This window comes from Manacus vitellinus, unplaced genomic scaffold, assembly GCF_001715985.3.
Source record: "Manacus vitellinus isolate BGI_N305 unplaced genomic scaffold, ASM171598v3 scaffold_6_pilon, whole genome shotgun sequence".
Taxonomy (NCBI): domain Eukaryota; kingdom Metazoa; phylum Chordata; class Aves; order Passeriformes; family Pipridae; genus Manacus; species Manacus vitellinus.
In genome coordinates, this window is record NW_021940750.1 from 29,334,510 (window position 1) to 29,359,272 (window position 24,763).

The 24,763-nt window shown below is 35.3% G+C and overlaps 1 protein-coding gene across 2 annotated transcripts in view; it reads left to right on the forward strand.

The window, feature by feature from the left end:
* PAPOLA (poly(A) polymerase alpha) overlaps window positions 1-23,505 on the forward strand; it is a 36,736-nt gene extending 13,231 nt beyond the window's left edge. Inside the window, exons 10-21 of one of the 2 annotated variants that reach the window (XM_029964319.1) lie at window positions 94-214; window positions 1,149-1,233; window positions 5,707-5,760; window positions 6,532-6,651; window positions 8,049-8,158; window positions 10,853-10,974; window positions 12,420-12,562; window positions 13,870-13,967; window positions 16,413-16,633; window positions 17,003-17,068; window positions 18,651-18,725; window positions 21,344-23,505. In XM_029964319.1, the coding sequence (XP_029820179.1) occupies window positions 94-214; window positions 1,149-1,233; window positions 5,707-5,760; window positions 6,532-6,651; window positions 8,049-8,158; window positions 10,853-10,974; window positions 12,420-12,562; window positions 13,870-13,967; window positions 16,413-16,633; window positions 17,003-17,068; window positions 18,651-18,725; window positions 21,344-21,439 (1,311 nt within the window). In that variant the 3' untranslated portion in view covers window positions 21,440-23,505. Of the gene's footprint in view, window positions 1-93; window positions 215-1,148; window positions 1,234-5,706; window positions 5,761-6,531; window positions 6,652-8,048; window positions 8,159-10,852; window positions 10,975-12,419; window positions 12,563-13,866; window positions 13,968-16,412; window positions 16,634-17,002; window positions 17,069-18,650; window positions 18,726-21,343 lie in introns of both variants that reach the window. The other variant, XM_029964318.1, reaches the window with a different exon arrangement.
* The last annotated feature ends 1,258 nt before the right edge of the window (window positions 23,506-24,763 follow it).

Consider the following 24,763-nt stretch of genomic DNA (forward strand, 5'->3'; position numbering starts at 1 on the left):
AACTTAAGACTTGGTTGTAGTGAAAGGAGAAATCCAAATTTGTTAACTGATATGTGTGCTTGAAGAAAACTGATTGGCTGTTGTTATATGTAGGTAAACCCCAGTGATAGGTACCATCTTATGCCTATAATTACACCAGCATACCCACAGCAGAACTCCACGTACAATGTGTCCGTTTCCACACGGATGGTCATGGTTGAGGAATTTAAACAAGGTAAGTATTATCTTATGCTCTCTATATGTTTTCAGACAGATTTAAAAGAGGTTCATTGTGGGTATGCTTTGTGAGGGGGGAGGTGGGTGGATGTTAAATACATCTCTTATTGACATGAGACTATTTCGAGGGAGGTAGAGCTCGGCCTGTTAGGCTTAACAATGCTTAAAGTTGCAAATTTAGTAGACACTTGTGCAGATCTGTCCTTCACACTTAGAAACTGAGGTAATTAAATAGAATGCCTTGTGCTCTGAAAATTAGAACTAATCGTACAATAACTTTATTTTACTGCTTTAGATTGGGTTGTGCCACATGGATGATAAGCGTAGTAGTTCCAGTTGATTCCTGTTTTTAGGCCTAATATGAGAAATTATACTTGCTCAAAGATGAGTCCTCTGGATTTATCCTAGTGATGTACTTGAATAATTATAGCAGATAAGAGAAGATGTTATCAAAGCAAGAAGTAGATTTGATGCAGGGAGCAACTACCAGTAGTTCTCTCAGCCAGAGCAGTACCTTACTGTCTCACTGTTTCTTTGCCTTGTACAATGCCTTGCACAAGGGGTGATTCAAATAATGTAAAGAAAACTATATCTTTGTTCTTTAAACTAAGCAGTTACTGTGGCATATACAAAAGGTTAAATTGAGCTATGTTACACTGCAGAGCAAAAACATGTGAAATTATCAGTTTGAATTAAAATACATTTCTATACAGACCTTACTGAGGTTTTTTTAATCATATGTTTTGTATAACTAATGACCACTTAAACTATGACTGAACTGTAAACCTTGTTGATAAATTGCTGTGAATTTGAAGGGAGGAAATAATTTGTAGTAACCTTTGCTAAGTTAATAAACTGTCTTTGCTCTGGGTACTAAACTGTATTTTTTAAAATAAAGTTTAAATTTTTATTTTTTTTTTTTTATAATTTAGGTCTTGCTATCACAGATGAAATTTTGCTGAGTAAGGCAGAGTGGTCCAAACTTTTTGAAGCTCCAAACTTCTTTCAGAAGTACAAGTATGTATTTTATGGCATGGCAGAATATTTTAAGTTTATCAGCTGAAATACCTAATAATGCTCTGTAGCACAGGATCTTTAATATATACATATATTAGATGTCCAAAATGTCTTTTGTTAGGATTTTTCTATAAAGTGGGAGAATGAATGTGCTACTGTCCTTTCTCTCAGAAAGTGAATAATTTCCTCAGGTACTTTTTTGAGTCTTAAGCATGTATTTCAGGAACCTGTTAGTCCCTGACCAGATATTTAGAATATCAGCAGTTAACTATACAGTTGGTATGCTACCAGTAAAGTTGAAGATGTATCAGCTGGTTTGACTAACAGAAATGTTCTTAAGTGCTGTCAGTAAGCATTCTAAAAATGGGTCTTACCTCCCAGGAAAAAAGATGTTAAAAGAACTTATTCTGAAGGTCAATATTTAAGATGAATAAGTACGTGAAACTGTGTTTTCTTCTGTCAATATAGTCAACAGTTCACTCTGATAATAAAAGATATTTTTGCAATTGTGTTGACTAACTACGAGATGTACTAGTTATTACTAGGGGTTTTTTTCATTAAAGCTTAAGGCTTTTGGATCTTTATTAATTCTTTTCACACCCAGCTTTTCTGATTTTGTAATGTCTCTAAGGGAAATACTGAAGTTCACACTTCACATTTTTAGGGTTTCTAGTAATATGCTTGTGGGGCAGAAGCTTGTTAAATGTATACAGAGTTGCTGAAAGTTGTATTTTTACAATAAATATGGATTATTAAAATCTGGACTACATCTTCTTTGCCCTCAGTTGAAATTGGAGACCCATTTTTCTTGAATCAAGATCAAATATATTTTACACTTGTTTGTGTTGGGTGGTTGGTTGGTTTTGTACTAATCTAAAAAATACAGTTCCCCCATTAAAAGAGACTGATGACCTTCATAATGTGTCTGTGTTTTGTTTCTATACCTTTTGCATGATAAAAACTTTAAAACGTTTGGATGGCTTTTATGTTGATCTTTGGAGTTTAAATTTGAAAACACATAAAAGAGCACTGTTGAGTTATATTATTTTTTTTTAAGTAAAAATAGGCTGCAGACAAATCAGTTTCTGCTCAAGAGTTTACTAATAAGTTCCCTAGCACCTTTTCTTTGTTTCTTTCACATCTAGGAAAAGATAGGAAGCATTTAATGTCATTTGAAATAATCTCTATTTTAACATAGTTTTTTGGTGTACCACCTTAGCCATTTTACCAGTTCTAGCAATAAAATCTTCTCTTACTTAACATTACGTATCCAGGTTTTCTGTTTTGTGCAAAATTTCTTTGATCTAATTTTATTTATTTTAACTGTGGAATGATATTATGGAGCTTGCTTTAATCCAAATTGCTGAATATTTTCTATTTTCTGTTAGTAGATTAATTTTAAAGCTTTAGTTAGTAACCTTTACAAAATAGATCTTTATATGCAGTCATCTTTATGCAGCAAATGTGGCTCTCTTGGTCAAATCTCCATCTGAAAGCTAGATGTTTTGAATTTTTTTTCCCCTCTTCACACTCTTCTCCTGTTTAAATTGTAGATGCCTTGGCATGTTCTGCTGAAATTCATAGCAGTGTATAGTGCTCTGCCAGATAAGAGAACATCTTACCCTTGCTCCAAGACAAACATTTCTTTTAATCTCTGAAAGCATAGCTTCAATAATCTCTATCATTCTCAATGGCAATTAGTTGCTAAATATCTATTATTCATAAACACTTTTGACTTGCTGTCTGTGTATAAAATAAACTTCGATGATCTGTGACTAAGGAAAAAGATGGGCTACTGCATACTTGTATGGTAGGAACAGATTAGAAATTGGGAAAATTAGGAAATCTGCTCTTAGTTATTTCTTCTAATTTTTTAAATGTCAACAATTACTTGGAGTTAGGGAGTTCCAACATGTATTATTGGCTCTTCGTGTAGGTTTAAATTTTTCAGATGTAGGGAAAAACAACAAAGAACATGTACATGCTAGATACAGTGTTTTACACTTTATGGAAGTGACAAGAATAATTTCAAATGGATATAACATGAGTATCAAGTGTTATGTGAGAATGAAGTGGTTATAGCTTAAGACCAAGAGGGCAGTGTAATTTTGAGAGAAATAGCACTCATTTAATGAGCTGTTGCGTGTTCTTTCCCTGTAATTAAGAGATACACCGCTAAATAAGTAAAATATAACTATACCTTTAAAAAGGGTGGTTTGAACACTTGGCTTTATAGGATTTAAAAGTACTATATGAAGTATAATTCCTGGACAGATAATAAAGAAAAATTGAAATGAACACGTTCAGGTGTTCTCAGTTGTTTGCTTTTTTTTTTTTTCCCCCCAGGTAGTAGTATGACTTATAATTTGGGGTTTTTTTTAGAAATACTTGTGTTAATAGTGTATTACAATTCCATACTATCTACATTAGATTATTTTTATGAAAACAGTGCTGACAGTGAGAAACACCATCAATTTCTAAAAAAACCAACCAAACAAAAAAAAACCCCAAGACCCCAACCAAACAAAAAACCCCAAACACATATACTTCAAAATAATACCTGACATCTGAAAGTCATCACTGAGAGGTAGAAACTTAACCTAAGACCTTCTTTATAATTAAGTAATAGGTACTTCTGAATTAGGCATATGCTTGGTGATAACAATACAAATGAGGAACTTATAATAAGTCTTTCATTGCAAAATTTAGCAGTGATACCTTGGACTCTTCAAACTAAGTATATCATAATTTTTAACAGCTCATGCTATTTTGTTTTTACTAAAAATGGCAGTAGGAAATATCCATTGAATAATTCCCTCTCAGCACTAACAGGTGGGGAGGAATGGGGAGAAATTGCATCTTTTATTTTTTTCAGCTAGCACTATTTGAGCAAGAATAGTTAATCATTACTTATTTTTTCATAAATAAGGCTTAGGGTTTTTTTCTAGGTGCCTACTAACTAGTTGAGACTTATAGACGTAACCAAATTAGTCTTTTTTTAAATAGTTCTCCAGAACGTTTCAAAGAACTGCTTTTAATAACTGGAAAATTGGTTTCTTCAAATACTTGCAGATTTGAGATTTATCTGTTCCTGTTTGTACACAGTTAAAAACAATAAAAAGCTTAAACGTCTTTCCTACTGAATTAAAGATTCTGCAAGTGTTGTATGTATGGTGTAGGAATCTTATGGAGGATTGAGTACTCCTTAGAAAAAATCAATATTAGAAACTAGTAACTTCTCATTCAGAATTTGAGTAAAGAACCCTTACTCATTTTATTATGAAGCAGTTAATACTGACAAAATGCAAAAAAAAGTATAGGGCATTTTATCTTCATATCTCTCAGAATAGGGAAGAAGTTTCTCCAAGTGTCTCTTTTCCATTTCTTGTTTCACTGACATTCTGTGACTGAAGCAGAGAACTGTAGTTTTTAGCAGGGTTTTGTCTCTTGCCACCTAAAGATAAGTACAGAAACATGTAGCTGTTGATTTGGATTTGCTGTTGTGATTTGAAGGCATGTAATAGCATCAGAGGACTCTACACCATAGTTTTTGACCACCATTGACCTTGCTTTCCTTTCTATGAGAGGTGTATGTACTAGGGTCTAGTCCCTCATGTTACTACTGTTCTTTAAATCCTGCGCTGAAGGTACCTAAACGTGCCATATCAGTATAGAGTGCTGCATTGGATGACTTAGAATGTTAAAGACTTCCCAGCTAAGCTTCTGAAAAACCTGTCTGTAGGCATGTAAGGTTCCCTCATCTCCCTCTTTACAAACTCAGGTTTAAAGTGATGGTCTCCCATTCCACTGTCCTTGGGCTTCTTTGTTTAAAATACCATTCTTGCTTTGTATACTATTTCTTTTAAATCTACTCACAGTGGGTATACACTGATTATCCTGGAATATAGTTGAGAGCTTAAGAATTATCATCAGAGGAAACGTTCCTTATGAAGTTTCAGATAAGTGTCTTCAGACAATTCTCAAATGTAGATATAATTTTTTTTTAAACCACATTTCATGGTGTTATTTTTGACTTTAAACAAATGCATATGTGCTAACCAATCTGCTAACTCTTCAGAAATAATGTTGCAACTAAGACAACTGACATGTATAGGTCGTTGTGAACAACTGTTTTTTCTTGACTCATAGTCAGTTAAATCTCCTATCTCATTAGGTATTGAAATATCTGTAGTGTTTTACAGCCAGTGCTACATTCCTAACCTTGTATTAAGGTTGCTGGTAATACCGTGTAGTTCCAAATGGCCCTAAACTCTGAAATGTTTTGAAAAGTCTGTTAGTCACACACTTAGGACATAGTCCTGTTCTCCACTTAACAATGCTTAATTTAATACAGGGTCTGTACATAAGATAATAATCTATATTTTTCAATGTATAATTTACTGCAATTTAATATTAAGGTTTGAATGTCTAGTCTTAGATATATAGAATAGCATATTGTCTTTATCTTCAAAGGCATTATATTGTACTTCTAGCAAGTGCACCGACAGAAAAACAGCGACTAGAATGGTGAGTATAATCCTTGCTACTTAAAAAACCAAACCAAACCAAAAAAAAAACCACCCAACAAACCATAAAAACACCACTTCTTCCCTCCCACCGACCTTCAATACAAGGGAATATCTTTTGCATGGAGTGTCTTCGTAGTGAAACAAAGTGGAGCTTCAGTGTTTCAAAATTAAATGGATGGAATGTAGAGTTCTGAAAAAACTGTAGGAATGAAAAACCGGGACGTGAAGGCTGTTGCTTGAATTTTTGCCTAACATCACTGTCACGTTTATTTTATGAATGCCTAGTGCGCTTTTTTAAAAAGCAGTGTGAGGAGATGTTTTCAATCACTTGAAATGCTGTTTCTCAAAACTAAAATTCCCCTTACCCATGTTTCTGCTCTCTTTTATTAGTGAAATTTTAAGATTGGCAAGTATTGGGAATTTCTTCAACTCTAAAGTTCATCTAAAGCCTAAAGAATATTGGATAAATATGTAGTAATTTCTTGCTGACTGCCCTTTACTTGATGCATAATGTCTTGCTTTTTAATTCCATTTGTAAAACCAGGCCATAGAGAGAGCTCCAGGGCATTCTTAAGCTTCACTTGCGTCAGTTTTTGTAACACCTTCACTGGGTTTATTGATCTGAATTAATCTGACATATGCGCTAGTTCATTAGTAGTCTCAAATATAAGTATAATGAGAATGTTGGGGATTTTATCCTGAGACATGATATTGGATACTCTATTATTCCCTATTAATGAAATCTTGCTAATGAATGACATTTATACAGGGTAGGCTTGGTGGAATCAAAAATCCGTATTCTAGTTGGAAACCTGGAGAAGAATGAATTCATTACACTGGCTCATGTGAATCCACAGTCATTCCCAGCACCCAAGGAGAATCCTGACAAGTAAGCAAAGCCATTTTTTCATGTAATAGGGAGGAGCTAATTTCAATACAAATTCATTAAAAAGTTGTTTTTATAGAATTTTAAAAGTATTAATTTTTAATGACAGCATCTAAAGGCAAACAGTCTTAAGCTCTTCTCAAGTACCATTTGTGGAATTAGCTACTCTATTCTGTTAAAGAATGTTTCTAAACCAGAAAATAGGGAAAAATATATTTTTGCTAATAACTGTATTAATTACATAATTTCTTGCCAATAATCTATATGAGTTACTGCTATTTATCTGATGCTGTTTTAATTACAAGGCAACACTGAGAACTGGGTAGAACATAGGCACTGTAGAACCAAACTCTTAAGTAACTAAGTGTATTTAATGTCATAAAATTTAGCAGTTGAGATGCACATCATTGAAATCATAATGACTGATAAAAGAATTTGTCAGGTTGTGGAAACAGTGGAGAGAATATTCAGATTGTTCAGGATTTTAAATGTTTTTTTGACTCCTTCCCCACTCTGCCACCCTCTCCTCCCCCACTCAAAACAGCGATTGCAGATGTGTGGGGGCTAAAAACTCTTCAAGAATTTATTTTATTTCTAGTGTAATTTCTGGTGTAATTAATTCATAAGGAATCATATTTTTGTGTGAAGCATAAGAATGGGGAAGAAATTTGTCTTCATTGGGATATGAGAAAGCCTTCTTTGCCTTGCACACAGCCTTTTCCACACATCAGGTGCTTCAAGTGACAGGATGGTGCTGTCTTTTTTTTTTTCTTTTAGAAGTTAGATACATAAATCACATGCAAGTTCCAAGTGAAACTGAACAAAAGCAGGCAGTGCCTCCTTAGCACCATTTTACAGCTACAACTGCCTGCACAATCCCGGGCTCTGATTAGCTCCTATTTCAGAGGACTTGATACAAGCAACACTTTGAGGAAAGGTCATCCCAGTGTACACCAAGTATGTTCATTCACCTTCCCATGTGAAGGGGAATGTGTGGGCAGTTACAGCTAAGAAATTTAAGCATTGAAGACACATTTAGGTGGCAAAATGGAAGTTGCTTAGTTGGGGAATAGATTCTAATTCCTTGAAGATCTCTTAATAGTTGCAATGATTGGTTGTAGCTACACAAGAGAATCTATGCAGGAGCACAATTGAATGAAGTAATCTGCTGGTGATCTTAGTTCATTTGCTGGGGATAAATGTCACTGTTTCATGACTTTTTTTATATCATGAATGAAAAGGACATGTTGTTAAATCAGTTTTGGTTTTTGTCTTTTTATGGCTAACTTCCCATTGCTAGTAGAGCTAAAATGTACAACTCTTGTCTCTTGCAGCAGATAAGTTATTAAATTGCTTAATTCTGCCAGTATTACATGACTGTTTTATATAAAATTTTCCAGGGAAGAATACCGTACAATGTGGGTGATTGGGTTGGTGTTTAAGAAAACTGAAAATTCTGAAAACTTAAGTGTTGATCTTACCTACGACATTCAGTCTTTTACAGACACGGGTGAGTTTTGCTTTCTAGATGTTCTGGTATTGATAAACTTGTTGAAGTTACTGTCTTTGTTCAAAATGTAGTCTTTATTCATAATGTTCACAATAGTAGTAGAATTGTATCTGGACAGAGAGTAGAAGGATTCAGCTAAGGAGTTAGAGGTATTATTTAAGAAACACATTTTCAATGAGTTTTAATTCTTCTAGACACTTCAGACTAACAGTTTTCTGTTTGTTTTCATTAAAAGTGACAAATTTTGCACAAATCTTCAGATCTTACTAAAAGTGGTACGTTATTTTGTAATCTTTATTGAACAGGCAAATTAGCATATGCAAACTAGCAAGCCTAACCTCAAAAATTTTGAGTGTAGTTTTAAATATTTTTGTTATTTGGTGAAGCCTAATTTATCAGTGGATTAACAAAACATCTTTTATTCCATGGCCTTTTATGCTAGATAATTGATTCAATAACTTTTACTTTCATGCCCAACACTCAGTGGGCATGAAAGCAAAGCTTTTTGACTTTTTCTGGTATTTACTTTTTGATTCACAAAAGTAAGTTGGAACACATAAGAAGTTTGTAAGGAAAGAATTGGTAACAGCTGGAGACTGTGACTCTCTGGGGTGTAAGGAACAATAGCTTTGACAGGTTTATCTAATAAATTTGCAGTGTTTTTTTTAAACAAATGACAGTTGAGGCTCAAGTATTCTGTGTTTATCGAGTTAAAGGAATAGGTTCAAGTGCTACCTAATGCAACCCTGGTCTCTGGATTTCCAAGACTCAGTAAGTCTGAGGAAGCAAGGGAATTGGACACCTAGATCTCCCTCCACCTCACACACATGAATGTAATAAGTATATAGGTATATTTATAAATCATGCCAAGGTTTAAAAGTTTTTTACTGTCGTATATAGCTGCAGTGGGATGTCTCTTTCTCAGTCAAAGGGAACTTTATTTTCTTGAGAGGTGGAATATTTCTTGTGATTCTAACTGATGAAGATGAAACTATAGATATATCCTAATTTTTGAGAATTTAGGAAAGACATAATACCTTGGCTGCTGCTTTGAAGGAGTAAAAGAATCCAGAAGTTAGTTTCTCAGGTCTTTTATTGTTTTAAACAGACATTTCACTTGTATATTTGTCAGAGATTTTTGATCTGAAAAGACTGAACTTACTTCTATAACTTTGAATGTGATTGCCTTGCACTACATTCCTGAAGTTTGTCTAAATAATATGCAGTTCTCAATGGAGTAACATTCCATCAAAATCATTGTAGACTGTGATGCTCAGTTTTCTCTTCAATTTGTAAATACGCTTCCTGGAGAAACAAACCAGTAAAAAATTTCTGTTTGTGCTCATGGGTTTTTTGGTAATCTGAAATTAATGTAAATCTGTCTTTATAGTTTTTAATCTGTCCTAAAGACTTCTTTACCCTGTCTTTTGGAATAGACCCCAAGATTTTATTAAAACTAAGAAATCACTTTAAAGAATGAAATGAGGGAATAGCTTGCTTTTTAGTGAGAGCAAGGGGAGGAAGAGAGATGTGAAGAGTGAGCTAGGTTTTCCTTCTATGGAAACTTTGGTAAGACCTAATGTCAGGAACATGAAATGCTTTAGCCATGTCTGGTTTTGCTGAGTGTGCTCCTACCTTAACTGTAACCTATATAATTTTTACAGAGGCTTTATAAGCTGCTTCAATACCAAGAATTAGTGTAGTCTCTTTAATACACAGTATTCATTGAGCTCTTTGTGTGCCTGTCTCTTAACACCTTTATAATTACATCTTCACAGCCTATTCGCTGAGATTCCTTATGTTTGTAGAATTAGACAGTGAATAAGGGAGATACCTTTTAAATTTTTGTGTTTAAGATCTACAGAACAATTCTTTATTCATACATCTGCCACAGCTTCTTTCAACATTGTGTAGATAGTCGGTGTGAAAGATCAGGTTTTTCATTTTTACCTGGCTTTACTTGAACCCAGGATCCTGAGTTGCAGTTCCCTTGCTAGCACTTACCATGTTGACTTCACCAGAAGATGATCTGAGGCGAAGAGAAATGGCTTATTGCAGTAGATAAAATCCAAACAGACAAAACCACTATAACAACCATACAAGAGGAAAAAAACACAACAAAACCCAAACCAAACAATGCGAAACAAAGCAACAAACCCCCCCAGCTAAACAGAAGAAAACCTGAACATAAATCATTCTTCTATAACAGTGCAGTGATGTATGAGTAGCCAGAGTGATTTGTAATATATTAGCGGACACTCAGGCATTCAACGCCTGAATTAGAACCTGTTTGTTGCAGGAGCTGCGTTAATAAAATCAACTGTGAAGAAAACAGTTTTATATAAATACTGTAATTCTTATGAGGAAATTTTATTTCTATCTTTAGTCACTTTGAGATGAAGTGAACAGTTTGCTTCAGAGCTCTTACTGATAAAAATTATTAACAGTGTAGTTTAGTATGCTTGCAAGATATTTTTCTTGAAAAACAGGTCACCTGTTTCCAAAGTAACATTTGTGTTTGTACTGTCAGTGCTGGCATAGTGGTCAGTTCACTTTCTTCCTCCAGAACAAGAAAACATTTTCCTTGTTCTTGAGGGTAATAAATGCTCTGAAATGCAATTTGTTTCTGCCTGGGCAAGTAAGTGGACTTTGCAAACTGCTTCAATATGCCATAATGTTATTCTAATTGTGTAGTTTATAGGCAAGCAATAAACAGCAAGATGTTTGAGATGGATATGAAGATTGCTGCAAGGCATGTGAAACGTAAGCAACTTCACCAACTGTTACCTAATCACGTGCTTCAGAAAAAGAAAAAGGTAATCTTGGCTAATATTTGAGACCAGTAAAAATACCACTGAGAAATGATTTCTCAGCTTTTTAGACTTACTAATCAGAGAACTAAAATCACATTTTAAAGTCCTAATTTTCTCTGCAATGTGATCTCCTTTGAATGTAGCAGTATTAATACGTGCACTAAATATAACGTTAGATTTCCCAGAACATCAACAACATGGATAGTATCTTCAGGTCTGGCTGAAATACTATATTTTGTTTGCCTTCCTAAACTAAACAGATTTAATACAGTGTAATTAATAAGGGTTTTAATCTCTCTCAGCATTTTAACATGAAGATTACTTAAAGGAAGCATCTGTAACAGTACAATAGAACAGCCAGACAAGGGATTCTTGTTATCTCCAGCTCTTTTTTCTTATATTAGATTTTTCTCTCAGGCTCCTTCCTAAATGTAAAATTGCAAATCATCAAATAGAAACAGAGTAGAATGTTGAACTGTTTGCTGCCTTTTTGTCTCTTCAGAGATATGTTGCTGTAACTGATATTGAATCATTAGAGATAATTTCAAGGAAAGTATTCTTCAACCTGCAACTTGGCAGCTTTTGATATCATATACTCTTTTAATTAAAAGTAAAAGATTAAATTATAATTTTAACATCAGAAAGTTGCCCATTGTCTGGCCGGGATTATTTTCTCCCTCAATGTATAGTTTAGTCAACCTGTGGCCATATATGAGAATGGTAGCAGTGGTGTTTAGTTAAGGTGCTGTGCTGGATATTGTTTACTTTCAGTGGAGCCAGGAAGAAGGGGTTGGAACACTGAATTGAACAATTCAGTCTATTTCAAAATCCCTGCTGCTTTGTATTAGTTTAGTCTGAGGGCACTACGGGTTTGCTGGTTTTTTTGGATAACTAAACCACTGTTACGTATTCTGTGTTAAGTATATCTGAATAATATGCTTTTTCTGTCTATAGCTGTTCTGTATCAAGTGCTATTTTAAAGAATAGGAAGTCTTTATTGACACCAAGCGTAGATCTGTTTTAGAGGACAATGTAAATATTTAGTAATACATCTCTAAGTAGTACTGTGTCAAAGGAGGGCTTTTTTCTCTGCAGACTAAGTTCAAATCAGTCTCTAAATTCTTTTTATTAACTGTGGTTTTGATGTACATCAGTTACTTTAAAGCTAATGAAAGTCCACAAAAATCAAAGAAACTTGAAATAAAACTGAAAACACAATTACGAAATACAGTAACTGTTTCTGGTTTTGAACATGTTTGGTTCAGACAAATCTGTACCAGAGTTGTGAACATGAAAATGTAAATGCTTGTCGTGACAGGATAGTCAATTACTTACATGTAAAAGGATTTGAAAATTGTCTATTTATATTTGCATTTTGAAATTACCTGAATCTTCATTGAGTTTTAAACCTTTAATTAGACTAATGGAATTTGCCTTCTGGATTGCAGCATTCGACAGAAGGGATCAGGTTGACAGCTCTGAATGACAGCAGTCTTGACTTGTCTATGGACAGTGATAACAGCACGTCTGTGCCTTCACCTACTAGTGCTATGAAGACGAGTCCATTGAACAGTTCCGGAAGTTCTCAGGGGTAATGGAGACTTTCAGTCTTGTTGCTGCTCTCAATTCCTGAATTACTTGTGTTAAAAGCATGGCAAATACTGCATGTGTGAGTACAGTTACCAGGTTGTGACTGTTCCAAACTGGAGATTGTTGACACTCTTATTTCCAATTGGAGCACTAGAGCAGCAGGCTTAAATTTCAGGGATAGTTAGTGTGGCACTGGACTTCAGATGAGGAATTATAAAATGGGGTAAAAATGCTTAGAAGAGCACAATGATCTAAAAACTTGGGTGCTGCAGTAGGAGGCTATGAGAGGTAGTGAGCAGAAAACTGAGGTGATATGGTGAGGAAGTGTTACATGAGTTTTGGATCCAAGTATGAGGCAGTAGAGAAGTTTAGGCTTTCTGTCTTGGAAGTCAGTAGTACTGCTGCTATTACTGATGATATCTATGCAAATTAAATTTAGGAACATAATTTTCCATTGTATTTTCAAAGTGTATTTGTTTTTCTTAACTCTAACTTTCTGTATCAAGTCTTTTCCTACCTAAACTCCAATTTGCCCAAATAAATCACATTTACTCTCTTCTTTCAAGAGTCTCATGTTCTTTTATACAAGAGAACTTATCATTGATCTCCTACAATTCTGCAGTATTACGTGTATACTACAGGACATTGTGTAGGATGAAATACTGAACTTCATTTAACTTAGTACTTTTGCCAGTACTTATTTAGTTAGTCTTCCCTGGTAAATGGTAAACACTGTGCTATTAAAACAAGTCTGTGATATCTAGGATGTCACACTTGAAGTGGATACTGGCCTGCTGATTTTAGACACACGCTGCTTCCTAATTTCTTAAAAATTAATTAAAGAACCTTTTTTTGGTCATGGGAAGCCCCAGACCTTTGCTTGGGAAGGCCTTGGAATATTTCCAGACTGAAATATTGTTATAATGGTGTGTGTAGATTAAAACCAAACTTTCGAATTTAGTCTTTTCACACTGGTTTTGTTTCATCCTTCAGGAAATAGTTTTTTTCCCTGTACCTTATTTGGGCAGATATTGCCTTAATTTTTACCTTTTTTTAAAATGCAGCTTCTTCCTGGTCTAAAAAGCCATCATTGAAGTGGTTTAAATTAAATATTTGAAATAGCTTCCACTGCTTGAGTTTGGTAGTAGATTGCCAGTGCTCATTCGAATCTTTTTACTGACTTAGTAAGTTCTGCTCTGTAATGTAGGTGAAATATCAGCTACAGTTGCTGACCATACAAGGCAGGCCATGTAGCACCATAGCTTTACTACTGTGTTCAGCATTTCATAATTTTTCTCTTTTTAGCAGAAGCAGTCCTGCGCCAGCTGTAACAGCAGCATCTGTGACCAACACACAGGCTTCTGAAGTCACTGTGCCACAAATAAATTCCAGTGAAAGCTCAGGGGGTAAGTAAAATGGCATAGCATATTGTTCCTATTGATTTTTTAGTAAAGTTTATACGAAAGTTTTTCTTACAGTTTGAGAGTCTTCTAGTCTTAGCATGTGCCGTAACGTTTTTTTCTTGATACACAGAGTTAACTAATTTCTTTAGGACTCAGAAAATCATGCTGGAATATTTTATGCCATTATGTTTACTTCTTTTATTTTTGGGGATTTATATTTGCCATTCACAATAGCAGTAGTTTTCCAATGACCTGTTGGAGGTCTGTAGTTCAGTTGGTTAAATGAGGAAAAACTACTTAGAACTGGAAGAGCAATTTTTATATTTATTTTTAATTCATTTTGTAGTTATACTCGCGATGGATCTGTACTGTCTGTAGTCTGTGCTCCCTGTTCCTGCTCCTTGTGCTTCATGAAATTGATTCTAGGAATGAAAAAGACTCAGATGTAAGCAGAACACATGTTCCTTACTGATGTCTGTTCAGATATGTCCCACTGTGTGTGCTGATTTTATCCTCCATTTTCTGCAAGAAAAAGTACACTTTACTTAAAAAAAAAATAAAAATTTGACTCTTTGATCAAAGAATAAAAGCATCTGGTGAAAATGTTCTCTTAGCAGAGTCAGCTACTCCTTGTTTTTGATGGAGCTTTAGCTGTGTACAAGGAGCAAGTCAAAAATAGATGGAAAAGGGTAGCAACTGGTTAGCCTTTGATGAAATCTCTCATTTCACTCTTGACATGTGGGATGGTGGAGTGTTACTTCTCTCTGGTTTTTGTCATGTCACAGGTGCATCAGTGTGAGTAAATTTGTCCATGAGCACTAAATTCAGCTTAAATGACATGACTGGTTTTTGGATTTGAAAGCATATCAGTTTATCATTCTTGTATTCTGGTTAATGAAAATGTTAATCACCCGATAGTTGTTAATGAAAAATTTCCTCAGTATATTTTTTCTCATTCTGGAGCATCTCCCTATGTGTGCTTATTGGTTTGAGGTAGGCAATTGATGAGATAGAGCTTTGTCATATGGAGCATTTTTCAAAACTGTGTATATAATGTGAGTTCTTTATCTGATGCTCTGTGATGACTTCATATTTGTCATTGTGTATCTAAGCCTGAGAAGCGATAAACTTTGTTTTTGAGTGACAAAGCAAGTATCAAACTGCTCTTGGATTTGATTTAAGGTAGTCTTGGCAATGCACAGTGGCTGAGTACAGAAGCAGTAAAACTTCTTTGGGTACCATGAATAACACAGTTGTATTAGTGCAGAGCTTTGCCTGTGCTAGTATAGCCTACTGTTAAGCAGGGTTAATTAGACTAAGCAGAGTGTCACTGACATGGCTACTCTGGGTTTGCTACAGGAATTCTCCCTCAGAATCATAGGCTGTTAAGGGGTTGGAATGGACCTTAAAGATCATCTAGTCCCAACCCCTCCTGTCATAGGGACACCTCCCACTAGACCAGTTTGCTCATGGTCTTACCCAGACTGGCTTTGAACACTGCCAGGATTGGGGCATCCCTGGGCAACCTGTTTCAGTGTCTCACCACCCTTACAGTAAAAAATTTCTTTCTAATATTTAGCCTAAATTTCCCCCTTTCAATTTGTACCCATTACTCCTTGTCCTGTCGCTACAGTTCCTGATGAAGAGCCCCTCTCCGGCTTCCCAGTAGTCCCCCTTCAGATACTGGAAGGTTGCTATGAGTTCTTCAGGCTGAACAGCCCCAACTTTCTCAGCCTGTCGTTGTAGGGGAGGTGCTCCAGTCTTCTTATCGATTTCGTTGCCCTATTCTGGACTTGCTCCAACAGTTCCATGTCCTTATGTTGGGGACACCAGAACTGTACACAGTCCTCCTGGTGGGGTCTCACAAGAGCAGAGTAGAGGGGGAGTATCATCTCCCTTGACGTGCTGGCCACATTCCTTTTGATGCATCCCAGGATTCTGTTGGCATTCTGGGCTGTGAGCATACACTGCTGCCTCACTGAATTTTTCACCGACCATCCCCCCCAAGTGTTTCTCCTCAAGGCTGTTCTCAATCACTTCTCCAGCCAACCTGTAGGTGTATCTGGGATTGCCATGACCCAGGTGTGGGACCTTGCACTTCACTTTATTCAGCTTCATGAGGTTTCCATTACCCCACCTCTCAAGCCTGTCCAGGTCCCTCTGGATGGAATCCCTTCCCTCTGGTTGTGTTGGTTGCACCACACAGCTTGGTGTTGTCAGCAGACTTGCTGAGGGTGCACTCAAGCTCGAGAATGAGCTTGAAACTAAAGTGTGCTGTGTATGCATACCTGCTGTTCCAAACTTGATGCTTATACCATTAAGTCTACCATTTCCTTGGTGCCTGCTTGATACCAGTGGTTTTGAATAGAGACCAGAAATATCAATAATTGAACTGAAATGATTGTGCCAACTCATCTTGTTGAAGATCTTTAAATTATTTATCCATAGGTACTTCAAATGAAAGCATTCCTCAAACTGCCACACAACCAGCCATTTCTCCACCACCAAAGCCTACCATCTCTAGAATTGTTCCCTCAGCGTATCTATTAAATCCATCACCAAGAACTTCAGGAAATGTTGCAACAAAAATGCCTAGCCCTGTCACAGCAGTGAAAAGGACATCTTCTCCCCATAAAGAAGAGTCTCCTAAGAAAATTAAAATTGAAGAGGTATTTGAGATTTTGACATCATACCACAGCAATGTTCAAAATTTTGAATATTCATTTCACCCACAGAGTGCTGATTCTCATATTTCAGATTTCAGATATTCCTACTCTGATTGCATTGCTGCTTGATATTTTTTACTTGCTAAGGTGTTAGTACTTTTATGTTGATATTCATCATATGACACATGTACTACATTAGCACAAATGCTTAGGTGCTAAATTCTTGTCTTAAAAGCAATTATTTTGGTAAGACTATAACATGCTAAGTCTTACAACTAATTCTGTCCTCAAAAACACTTTATGACCTTATTGTCTTGTTGATTTTTTTAAAAAAAATTCTTTGTTTTGTAATAGTTTGTGTTTGCATTTCAGCAGGATGAAATAAGTGAAGATACTAGCTGTATAGATTTGAATGAACATGAAAAAATGGAAGCTAAGGTATCTATGACTAGACCATATAATTTTGTGTATATTAATTGGGACTCTTTCTTGTGAAAACTACTGTGTTTCCCTCTAGGAATGACTAAGGGTGTGTGGAGATATAGACTCTCCAGTAAAGATATCAAAACGGATGTTATTTCCTTAACGTTTGTCAGTATTGATGAATTGCAGTCCATTACCTGCTGCCAGGCTAGGTTGACCCTGAGTCCATAGTCACATGGAATTGTGATTTCTTTGCTGGTCATTCATATGGTATTAGGCAAGGTGAAAAAATTGGTGATGATATTTATATATCAATTTGTTAAATCAGGTAAAGGATTTGTCAATATGCTGTGTTTTGCCTAATGTATGATAGTTAAAGAACAGTTACCCTACGTAACTGAGAATCCCAAAGCCGGGTGCTGCCTTGTTCACTTTTTAGACTAAAAAATATTTCAAGTGATGGTAAATCTTTTCTGGCAGTGAAATTATTTTATGAAGTTACAGCATACCTTTGGGGGATTTCAGAGATTCAGTGTGCCCCTCCAGTATCTTGTAATTTAGCAGACAATTTTTCTGCTTAGTGGTGAACAGAAAGGGTGGCAGTCTCTCTTTAGCCTTATGATAGCAGCTCTCCACTTGGACATATACGTTTTTTATATGCATGTTCTGTTATCTTCGGAAAACTCTGAAAAATATGCTCAAACTCATGTTAAAGTGCTTTGGTTTATAGCTTCAACTCCCTTAAATGAGGAATTGTATCTTGTTTTGTAGTCACCTTGAAATCTCTTTGAACTTAAGACAGGTGAGGGCAAAAATACATGTAAGCACTTAATCCTTGCTTCGAAAATAGATCCTCTGGATACAGGTCAATGTAAAAGACATAGGTAATCCTATTAGCTTTTACTGGCAGTCTCTTCTAAATCTTTTGTCCTTCATATACATGGAAGGAAATGGAAGAATGAAATTTTTTAATTAACATAAACATAGGGTTTTTTTCCATTGAAATGCAGACTTTTTTTAGGGTATGGTTACTAAATGGTACAATTTTAACTAACAGACTGTTTTTATTAAAATGAGAATGTGCCATTGTCCTGCTTTAGCCCTGTAGTGTCACTGTTGCACCTGAAAAACAGGCTCTGCTACTCATCTATTAATTCAGAAAGCTGATTGAACCCATTAAAGCATCAGGAAAACTTTTATGGCAGAGTGGCAAAAGTAGTGGAAAAGCAGTCGAATTTTCAACAAATTCTGAAGCTTTTCCCGTGATCTTCCTTGGTAATACACTTTTTGTCTTAATGGAGTTGAATTATTAATGTTTTCCTATAGGATTCTGTATAAAAGATGTTAAGTGGTTAAAGTGACAACTGAGAAGTGATGTAGCTTATGTTGATGTCAAATTCCTAATCAGGGAAACAGTTTCTAATGGGGTGATTCCTACATTATAAAAGGAAGAGTATCAATGCAGCAAGCACCAATGCTTGCCTTTTCCTTTTGCTATATATGCACAATATAAAGCATTCTGGTTAGTGGAGATCTATATAAGTAGCTTTTATAATGGGAAGTGGTGTAACTTTGGTGATACTTTTAATTTTTTCAGGAGCAACCTGAGACAGAAGTGAATGTTAATTCTCAAGCAGAAACTCTTCAGACAACTTCTCTGCAAGCTCCTCAGGTACTGTTTTTAAAAGCAATACCTCCATGTGTGTTTGCACCGATCTGTGGTGAAAGCATTGAAATGAGTCCAGATGCTAAAAATAAATGTAAAATTTTAAATATAAATCCATTGTATGGAAAACTACTTGTTACTGTCACAATTTTTGTGTTTTAGATAGTCATTGATCTTATTGAATGTGCATTGTAGCTAAACATGTATGGCTTACCATACAAACTGACTGAAGCTGGATTCGCTCTTCTGAATTGTGCCTTCAAAGTAAGGGGCTCAGTTTATTCCTTTGTGCTTTGCACATCACAGAATAATCCTTTCTAACAAAGAAACAAATGCTTTAAATAGCAGCTGCTCAAAGATATCGAGGTAGAGGTTGAGAATATCTGAAATGTGACTTCAGATTCTGATATTTGGTATGAGAGAGAAGTTGTGATCTTGTCATTCCTTAGCTAGCTGTGTTGCTTCACTGCAGGTGTTAAAAGTGTAAGGTCCATTGGATAAATAGACACTGAGGATTCTGTGCCATTCACTTAAATTTTTGTCTCTGTTGGTTTTTTTGTAACAACTTTCAGAGAGCACATCTCTGTCTTACTAGCATTTTTAAGCTTCTCTTAGTGCTCTACTGATTAAAATTTCACTATCATAAAGCATTTTATGCACACTTGAATCATTAAATGATGTGTAGTAAATATATTGATTGAAAATGGAGATCTATTGCAATAGTATTTAATAGTATTTCTTATTGGATGTTTTGAACTATATGAACAGTACTGAATATAAAGATAACAAGATAGGGAAAAACTGTAGATGCTACATGGCTCTCTGAACTGCTTCAGGGAAGTTTTTAGATCATTTAGTAAGTACACCAAGTTTATTTCACCTGTTGTTGAGGGGTGATTGTATAAAGCTTGTGTAGTTGTAGCAAAAGTAATCTGGAAACTACAAAAGAATGGTGAGCCTCTTGTGTTGTTTTTCAGTGTTCTCGTTGGCTTTGTTTAAAACAATGCCCATGTTGCAGAAAATAGTAACATATCAAACCACAGATCAGGACTGACCAGAGTGGGTTACTGGGGACAGGGACAAGGCAGGAGGTCAGAGCTATTTTGCCCTGGGTCCTTGTTGCATTGTGCTTTGCTACTGATCAGCCAGTGTTAACTCAGTTGATTTTTTTTGTTTGTTTGTTTTTTAATAAAGCAACATTTTAGAACAGTCATTTTAATGCAACTTTCCCCATGTATAAAATTTTTCTTATATTAATTTTGACTGTTTATAACATAAGAAAACATTTGATGTGAAGTAATACATAATAACTGGGTTATTGGGATGGCAAATACTGTGCCACAGTGGAAGAGAAAATACTTTAGAAGGTAATAAAACCCCCATCCCAACATGAGAAGCATGTAAGGCAAGTAAGAAATTAATGAATCACACTCAATCTTGAGAGAGTTTCTTTTCTGTGTTTTCCTTTAGTTGGCTTTAGATACAATTTTGCTTAATGGTATTTAAGTCTTAAGTGAGAAAAAAGTGTTCAGACTATTGTCAAGGTGGAATTCTTAACTCATTCAAACAGCGTGTTTTGTAAAGTTTGTCATACCTCTTTTCTCATAAATGTGTAAACCAATATGAAAAACTGGAAATTTGACTGTAAAGAGATTTTCAACAGTCAGGACTGTGAATGTATTGTTGCCCGTAAACAAAGACACAAACCAACAAAGTGCCGGTTTATGGGTGCTTTATTCGGGGCCCCGGGAACCTGCGGGCTAACGCCCCAAGACAGGGTTCCAACGACCCTCGTTCTCAGTTCAGCTTTTATACATAAACAAGTTTACATGTATTCTCACGGCTAAAACAATTACAGTTTCTATAGCAAACCAGGTGCAGTAGTTTATAACAATTAACAATCATCTACTCTAATCATAAATCTGCTTAAGTTGTCTTACCCCCCTAGAAACTGTTTAACAGACCCTTACCACATCTAAGGTACAAATCGTTACGTACATGCTTGACTAAATCTTTTGATTATTGTTTCTACTTCTTCAGTACATTCTATTCCCACGAACAAGGCTGCTGCTTAACTCACTACTGTAAAGTGTTGCTTTCTAGGCCTACCCTCTTATTTAAGCCTTAGCCATTCTACTACTAAATTTAAACTGCTTTGCAACAGTATGAAAACACATACTTTGCTTTGGGGACAGCTTTTCATCGCTCATCTGTAAGGGGCAGAGACTTAACACTGAATTGTTAAAAGGATTTTTAAATACTAAACATGTAGATCAGATAGTAGATGTCACTGATCAAGCAACCTTTTTATGTGGATATTATGTTTTACTATAATACAGGTTATTAGTAGGCTCAGCTTGATCTGCAGCACTTGCTAATTTCTTGCAGTTGTTGAAAAGGGTAGTGCACACAAAGACTCTTGTACAAATTTTCTTTAGTAAAGACTATGTAGGCAAAGGAAATATCTGCTTCTATATTTGGTTTGTAATTATCCTTGTCTTCGTATATTCCTAAAAAGTCTTCTAAAGATCTTGGTTTTGAAAGTTAATGCCAATTACTACAAAATTTTTCTTTTTGATATTTACAAAGTTAAAATACAACTAAACTTCTTCTTTTCTTTTCAGAAAACACCCAGTACAGACCTTTCAGATATCCCTGCTCTCCCTGCAAATCCTATTCCTGTTATCAAGAATTCAATAAAATTGAGATTGAACCGGTAAAAACAACCTCAGGGGTCCATAAACAGTATCTGCCAACTCAACCTGTTGTCTTCTAATGGTAGAAAAAAAGGAGAATGGAGGGTGCAAGACTAGAACATAATCGCAAGTGGATTTAGGTATATTTTGTGCACTTCCCTTTCTGGACTAAAATTGCCGCTTGATTGGAAGTCCAGGTTAGTATGTGAAGCCAGGAGTACAATTAATGTGTTAGCAACAGTTGCATTAAATATTTCGAAGGATTACTGCCTTTAAAAACATGAACACTATTTGTAGCCATATTTGACATTCTGATTGAATTTGTTTGAATTGTTTCAAAATTGAGATTAAACTGGCATAAGAATCCCTTAATGCACTTTTATGTACTTTTTTTATTGGAGTATGACTAATTTTAGATCTTTAGCTGATACACTTTCATTTTATTGAAGAATCTCTTCAATAGTAGTAATTTGCAAATTGGATGACATTCTGTGATGCATTGAAAACAAAGTGTATAGTATATTTACTTCAACTGCCATCAAGCAGCAGTAAGTCTTTAAAATGTAATGTCAAATCTTGGGGTTATAACTTGAGGAGGTAATTGGGAAGTTTTGGTATTGGTGGGACATGATTAAGATGTGGTCTACTTTTATTTATAGGATTATTTTAAGGTGCATACAGATCAGCAATCAAACAGTAAATAAACTTTCTTTTGAGCTAATTGAACTCCTTATTCCCTTTTTTGATCCCTTTATTTCTTGGGAAAAGCTTTTGCATTTTATGTTCTTTTTTTGTTTTTTTTTTAATTATTTTTTCAGCTTGTATGCACCATATAGGGGAACAGTTATTTATACAAAATAAAAACAAGCCATGTACTCATTTGGGTTCCCCCCTGCCTCTTACCTAGTCATAATACTTTGTGGCCTCTAGGCACAAATTCAAAATTTGTCCCGTGACTAAAGTGTTTAGATCAGTATTGTGTGCCTGTAAAATACAACACCTGTCTTGATGGCCTTTGAATCACTAAATATAAGATGATTTTTGTACACTCCATAAGGGTCCTATATGCATTAAAAAGCTTCAAATTTTAAATAAACGCAAAAAGACTTTTCCCTAAGAATTTTAATCTTTTTATTTTTAGATGGCTCATCAGAAATAGTTTTACATACTGAACAACACCGAATTTTTAAAAATCATATTTCTAGTAAGCACTTGACATCTAGTAAGCTCTCTTACTCCTATTTTTTGTTCTTGTAGTCCTATCAAAAAAGTAACAGCCTTTTTCTTTTGAAAAAACTGAAGCTCTCATGGCAAAGAACAGCAGTATTTGAGGAACATGAGGGATACCAACAGTAATACCAGATGTAGATAACAAACTTCATGTTACTATTACTTAAGTCTGAAGTATGTGGGATGTCAAATCATACTTCCCATACTTTGATTAGCATGTTTTACGAGCTCCCTTCTCCCATTGTGCTCCATCCTATTACATGTGCATCTTTCATGTTAGAGTTAAATTACTTACACTCTTCCCCTTATCCTTCTAAATTAATTCTCCAAAGTCAGAGTGTAGCTTATCTTTTACTTAGGCTGTGCAGTAACTGAAGGGGTTTTTTTTTTGCCATTTGTCTAAGATGTCTAGTATACAATATTTCTCTTTTCCTTGCCCTGTGCAGCCTGCTGTCGTCCACCCCCCAAAGAAGGTTATATCTTAACAGTTGAAGTGTACAAGCTGTCTGTGTATTTTGTGTAGCTATGGAGTTTAGATTGAAATTGCCAGGCACAAATTTAGTCTTGTCATTTTGTTTACACATCGGAAAAATCTTTTTCATTTTATTAAACGTTTCATGTAACTGCACCCAAGTTTTGCCAAGCTGGAAACTTGGAATCTTTCTGTATAGTGACTTTTTAATTCTAGTTTTCATAACCTGGAGATCAGACTGTTGCTTTCGCATGATGTACGTAGTGTCTCATGACTGGAGTTTGCTTTGTTTTATAGTATCTGTACTCCTTGTATTTTTCAAGAGCTATTTTGTAAACAGATGATGTATTTCTCCATTGAAAACACAATAAAAAACAGCACAATCCCATGGTTGTCTGATTTTTTCTGAAGGTACTAAATTGATTTTCCTTTCTTAATTCATACTCGGCTCTTAAATTTTCTGCTAAGTGAAAATATAGTACGGCCTAAAAGAAATACTACATGATGCTTATTTAGAGAAGATTAATTTATGTTTGCTATGGGAAGTGGAAGTAACACTCAGAAGGATTTTGAGTTGTAGTCTGTTAAAGGGAAAGGTTGTGGATTGTGCAGTGGCTTGGTGGGGACAGAGTTTATTCTCAAAAACACCGTAAGCATTTTAAGGGCATCCACTCCTTCTCCCCTGATTAGGAATCTATCTTAAATTCTTCAAAGCTGACAAAACTAAAAGAAACATGTGCCTAGACAATTTAAGGCTACACTATTTTCTTGGGAAGTCTGAACTTCATTTTTTTAAAAACATTGGCTGGAAGAGTTTTGGCACCACACACTTGCTTTTCTTACAAGTGCTTATTCCTTATGTCAGCAGGTGGCACTGTTTCTCTTCTTGTCGAATAGTTTGAGTGTGCCCTGAAATAAAAGTAAAAATTACAAGTAGCTGTGCACCACTTGATTGATCTTTGTATCAGCATGAGCCCAATCCTCCAAATGCTTGATGTGAGTTAACTTTAACAAGTAGTCTCCTTTTGACTAAAATTTCTTTAACTGCTAAAACCACTGGTGATTATGGTCTTCATATTATAATTGCCCTGCCTAAAACAATAAACCTTTGTGTTGTATATATTTTTCACAGCATGCAATTGCTTGCCTTGTTTAGAACAGATTAATCATCTTTATATCTTGCCCACCACACCTCCCTTTCATCATGGCTGATGATGTTATTTATGGCTTATCTTTTATTTTCTCTGACCAATAAAAATCTGCTAGCAGATATACAAATTTCTGTTTAGTGTTTCTCAATCTAGTGCCAATAAGTCTCAATAGCTTGTTTTTCTGAGTTACCCATCATCAGCCTCCAGAAGTAAGTTCACAGACTCATAAGAATTCACAAACAAAAAGCTGAAAATTACTGTTGTAGCCAAAATAATTAACATTAATAAGCCGTGGTTTAACAGATGGCTTCAGACATACTGATTTGAATCAGACATTTGAGCTGATGATTTCTAGCTGAAGTTGTGCTTCCTTGATGTAGGTAGTATGTGTGCATGCCACTTTTTAATGCACCAAGAAGTGCATTTCTTGTGGGTTTTGGTGGTTTTTTTTTTTTGGTTTGGTTTTTGTTTGTTTGTTTTAAACTGCAAAATCTT